This window comes from Lathyrus oleraceus, chromosome 3, assembly GCF_024323335.1.
Source record: "Lathyrus oleraceus cultivar Zhongwan6 chromosome 3, CAAS_Psat_ZW6_1.0, whole genome shotgun sequence".
Lineage (NCBI taxonomy): Eukaryota > Viridiplantae > Streptophyta > Magnoliopsida > Fabales > Fabaceae > Lathyrus > Lathyrus oleraceus.
The window spans coordinates 88,425,298-88,430,986 of NC_066581.1; the positions used below are offsets into that span (position 1 = coordinate 88,425,298).

A 5,689-nucleotide genomic window follows, 5' to 3' on the forward strand; every position below is an offset into this window, starting at 1 on the left:
ATTAATTTAATTTCATTGTATGTCCCTATTAAGCATCTATAATTTTTGTTTCTATTCAAACAAACTATATGTTTTATTGTAACATAACTTTAAAATATATTATATTTTTCTACTTTCTTGCATCCTATCGAATGGCCTCCTAGTTATTTTCGATAGATCCTAGAAATTGGTATTATTCACACTTGTCATTGACGAGTCTGGAAGAAGTTAATACCTAATTACATTTTGAGCTGCTACAAACTACCAGAACGATGCTTTAAGAAACTTGAAAACATGGCAGCAAGATTTTTGTAGGGACACAAGAAAATTCACTTGATGAACTGACAGAATATTACAACCCAAAAAAGTATGTGACTTGCAATTAAGAGTTTAGCAACTTTAACAAAGCTTTACTTGTTTAGATTAACTCTATCATCACTCCATGTTAAACTTGTTTAGATTAACTGTCCTATTCGAAAAAGATGCATAATTGCTGGTGTGGCTTAAACTTAGATGTCACCAAGTCAAAATTCAAATGACAATTGCCAAGATGATGTTTCCTAGTAACTTGCATAACAAGGTAAAACCTGTGAACCAAATCTATCAAATTTTTCAAATAAGGATAGTTACTAAGATATTTTTGAAGAGAAACAAAATTTACTTCACCAAAGGGAACGATACTTAACTTTCTAAAGGAAGAAAGAAAAACTCGACCGCTTTTTCTTAACATACTGATTGTGCCTCTATCTTCCTTAATCCAATGTTAAAGCTAGTGCTTCTACACTTTGAACCACTATTGCCTAAATCTGCATTGCCTCTCAACATCATAGCAACAAATTCGTTGTAGTCTATTTGTCCATCCTGAAAGGATAAAAACATGAACATAGCAACATCGTCAAAAGTTCTACAAGATTTGAAAAATCATGATTGAAAATATTATGTACTCACATTATTTTGATCAGCTTCTTGGATCATTTCCTCTAAGTGGACATCTTCCATGCCGAATTCTTTACAAACTTTTTGAAGCTCATCTTGAGTGATGTAGCCACTTCCATCTTTATCAAAATATGAAAAAGCTGTTACTAAATTATCTTCTCTACCAACTTTGTTCAAATGCAATGTTGCAGCTATGAATTCTCCATAGTCAATTGTGCCACTATTATCTACATCTGCCTGCAATAATAAACAAAATTGGTTAAAATGGATTATAGTATTGTGAAACTAAATTTGTCAACACAAAAGAAAACTTAGTTTCATTTTGTGACATTAAAGAAATTGAAGACGACTTTGAACTTACAGCACTCAATAGATCAAAAATCTCAAATTCATTAAGATTGGCACCGAACATTTTCAGTCCAGTTTTGAGTTTTTCGAAAGTAATTTGACCGGTGTTATCAGTGTCTATCATCTTAAACAATTCTTTCAACCCAGAAATTTCTTCTTCAGAAAGATTCTCGGCAATAACCTGCATGGAAAGATTGCGAAAAAATATCACAAAGAGCTTAATTTGACAATACCAAGGGCCAGTTTGTTTTAGCTTTAAAAAAATGGATTTTTTCTTTGTATTTTTGAAAATGGATTCTACAAAAATATTTTTCAAAATATTACAAGTTTTTTTAAATTTATTTTCTATAAATTAAAAGATTGAATTGTTCATTCTATAACATAAATATACATTATTGAAGATCAAAACATAATCAAAATTACAATTTTTTCAAAAAGTTGTATCTTAAAAATGATTTTTATGAAAAGCTATTTGAAATAGCTTCAAAATTAAGTGATTTTTTGAAAATTTGATATCCAAAAAAAGTTTCGATAAAATGATGAAATACCTAAAATAACATTTTAAGAATAACTATTCAAATCAAATTTTCATTTGAAGCTTTTATGAAAATTTTCTTTGTAAATTTTTTTTACACTTAAATTTGTAACATATAAAAATCATTTTTAAAAAAACCCAAAACAAACTGACCCCAAATTGAAAGCATATACTCTCACATGATAGAACTATGTAATAGAAAAGTTACTAACTCTAAGAGCCATTTTCTTGAGCTTGTTCATAGCAGAGAATTGCTTTAGACGACTCAAAACTGCGGAATCAAGAGGCTTGTCTGGAGCAACTCCGTCAACCTGAATCCAAGGGTGGCCTACAAAAAATTGGAACAACACCATTTACAAGATGGTAATAAAAGTTCATGTTCTATATGATTAAACAATGCAACATTTTTAGTCCTGAAAATATGAAATGTGCAATCAATATTATGACATTTCTAATGTGAAAATATGAAATATGTTTCACCATGATCATAATGTAAAAAAAAAAGTGGTGAAACTTACAAAGAACTTCATGTGCTGTTATCCTTTTACTAGGATCTCTAACAAGCATCTTCTTAACCAAGTCTTTTGCACTTTCAGAGATACTTGGCCAAGGATCCGAAGAGAAATCAAGTTCACCATGCAAAACCTCGTGAAATGTCTCCTGTTCCAATTCTATAATTATCAAGGAACAAAATCAAAATCCTCAATTTTATATGAAATAAAAAAAGGTAAATAAATTTTAAAAAATGAAAAGGTAATGAAGATATCTTACCACCATAAAAGGGAGCTGTTCCACATAGGAGAAGGTATATGATCACACCAGCACTCCAGACATCAGCTTCTGGACCATAACACTGTCTGAGAATCTCGGGTGCAATATAATAAGCACTTCCTACTACCTCATTAAACTTTTCTCCTGTAAATGAAGAATGTTCATTAGTCACAAACACTCTACACATTCTCTATGATCATTCACCAATAGTAATTATAATCAACGTTTCACAAAAAAAAAGGTACACAACCGTGGTCTGGCTTGAGGCATCATAGTTTTTCATGTGTCTGCAATCGCAATTGACACTACATAAGTCATATTAGACTATGGATCTCTACAACATTGAGGATTGTGAATGTTACCTTGACCCAGTTTAAAAGTTTAGGTGAAGTTCGACAAAATAATACCTAATACTTGGTCTAAGAGTCTTACTTAACAAGTTACTATTCGTAATAATTGAAAATCCTACTAATGATTAAAATAAGTTGCCGCAAACTGAATCGAAACTCCTAAGCAGAAACTTAGTTCCAAACCTGGTTTGAAGAAAACCGACAATCCAAAATCAATTGCCTTAAGTGTTGAATCTTCATGCTCATCAACAAAAAGAAAATTCTCCGGTTTAAGATCACGATGCATTACTCCAAGTGAGTGACAAGACTCAACCACACTAACAATAGTCCTAGCAAGTTTAGCTGCTTTTCTTTCTGTATAATGATCCCTTTGAACAATCCTATCAAACAACTCACCCCCTTCACATAACTCCATGACAATATAAACAAAAACAGAATCTTCATAAGCTCCTTTAATAGATACCACATTAGAACTCCCAACCAAGTGATGCATTATCTGAATCTCCCTCCTCACATCCTCCAAATCATCTTCTTTCACCAATTTCACCTTAGGAATACACTTGCATGCATATTTCTTCCCCGTCGCTTTCTCGAAACAAACTGAAGTTACACCAAATTGTCCCTTCCCAAGTTCATCTCCCAACTCATAGTACTCACTAAAGCAACCAGAGTTTGTTAGCAAAACCGATTCTGCTTTAAGTCCAGCACTTTTTGCTGGGACCCTCTTAATATTAGGCAAAATCATCATTGGTTTTGGATTGGTTGGTTTAGAATGTTGTTCCTTGAACATAATAACCGGCTGTGAATCTTTGTTGTCAATTTTACAAACAGGTGGTGGGTGTTGTTGAACGGTGTGTGACCATGACCATGAAGTTGGAAGAAGATTAATAGGTGGAAAAATGAATTGATCTTTGGAGGTTCTTCTGGATCCAACACAGTTGTTTCCCATATCTTGCAGTAGAAGAAAGTGCTTGATTGTTGAGAATGGAAAAGAGAGAATGAGAAAAGAGTTTGTTTCTATTTAAGGCAATGATGAATAATGAATGAGATGATGAGAGAAATCATGGAGTGTGAGTAAAGATGGAAAGAAAAAATAGGATGATAGATCGAAACAAAGACACCCATTATGGAAATTGGGTGATTTTGAATGTGTCAATGTGGAAACTTTCATTGAGATAATTGGAAGGTGTAAACAAGTGTGAAGAGAAAATACTAATAAACTGTGTGTGACAGACAGGAGACAGAGTCCGAGGTAGTAGGATAGAAACTGCTCGATTTTCGGTTCGAAGATTCCGATTACAAAGTGTTTAAGAATAGAAAGTCTTGATCTTGATTGAAAGTTTTCAAGAAGAGAAAGTCTTGATCTTATTGTATAGAGAGAGAGAGAAATAGGAGGGAAATTAATGAGTGATAGTTACCGCGTCGAAGCAATCCAACGGTGATAAAAAAAGATGATTATATAAAGTGGATGTTTGAGATTTAGTTATTTTACAAATACGAGTGGTTTGGCTCCTACTAATATGACTCATTCGCCGGCTCTCGCCGGTCACTTTTAATCAATTAAAAATAAGTTCAAGATTTTGCCGAGATTTTGAGCTCTTTCTAAAATTGGAAAGTATTTGTTAGGGTATCCAAATCTAAATCGATTTAAATACGAATTATAATTAAAAAATATCAAAAATCGCAAAAAAACAAAAATTATTTTATTAATTTGGATATTATTTTTGCAAAAATCGTTCAATTTAGATCGGATTTGGATTGATTTTTTAAAATCGATCCAAATTGAATCGAACCGCATGTATATATTTTCGTATTTATTTATTTTTTATTATCCCTATAGTTATATTCATAAATGAAGATTTTTTGATTTATTAAATAATTAATATTTTTAATTAATAATAAATTCAGATATATTGATTATTCAAAAAATCTAAAAAGTAATTTTTTTATAAATAAAATGGGAGATAATAATATACTATATTGTGTTAATTGTTTATTAGCTTATACTTATTTTTTAAGTGGGTGAACATGCTAACCTATCAACTTTTAAGATTTTGGATGAATATGTGGTGCGTCTCTCACAAAGATTTTGTTTTAAAAGAAGTCTCACAATGTTCAATGCTCCCCAGTGAAAAATTCCTCCAACAATCTTTTAATCGAATTATATTTTACTTCAAAACCGATGCAAACCGTATCGCGAACAATCCTAACATTTGCATCAGATGCGTATTTGTATTGAATATAGTATAATATACGTGGTATTTCATTTTTCATTATTTATGATTTTATTTTGTTATATATTAGTATAGTAAATTATGTATTTTAGATTCTTTGTTATGGGAACAAACACAATTTTTTATTTTTAAAACTTTTATTGTAATGTTTGTTTTGAATTGAACAATTGAGTTTTATAGTAATACATTTTACAAAAAAAATCTTGTAGTTCAAAGAACTAGTGGTGGGAGATGAAAAGAATTGTGATCAAAGTATGGTCTAAACCAAAAGAAAATGTTGTTTGAACTCCAACAAGGGAAAAAACGTGAACCCAAGAGTAAACAGGTATGAACCAACAAGTGAGGGTCTACTGTGCTTGTATCATTGTACTGGAACAATCGAAAAAAGAGTGAATTAGGTGTTTGGGTTAAGGGCGAAAAAACTCTTTTCCTCTAAGTAGTGACAACTAATAATGACAACAAATTGGTGATGACAACTAATGTCTTATGACAAGTCAATCATAAGTGATTAAGCGAATAAAGATGCAAACTTAAGT

General features: G+C 31.3%; 1 protein-coding gene across 1 annotated transcript; it reads right to left on the bottom strand.

Moving 5' to 3' along the window:
* Positions 1–493: 493 nt before the first annotated feature.
* LOC127125510 (calcium-dependent protein kinase 24) lies at positions 494–4,361 on the bottom strand. Its single transcript, XM_051054305.1, has 7 exons — positions 3,103–4,361; positions 2,570–2,713; positions 2,317–2,469; positions 2,011–2,126; positions 1,277–1,444; positions 928–1,152; positions 494–840 (listed from the first exon to the last, which is right to left on the bottom strand). The coding sequence occupies exons 1-7, from the start codon at positions 3,866–3,868 to the stop codon at positions 703–705; spliced, it is 1,710 nt and encodes a 569-aa protein (XP_050910262.1). The 5' UTR covers positions 3,869–4,361; the 3' UTR covers positions 494–702.
* Positions 4,362–5,689: the final 1,328 nt, after the last annotated feature.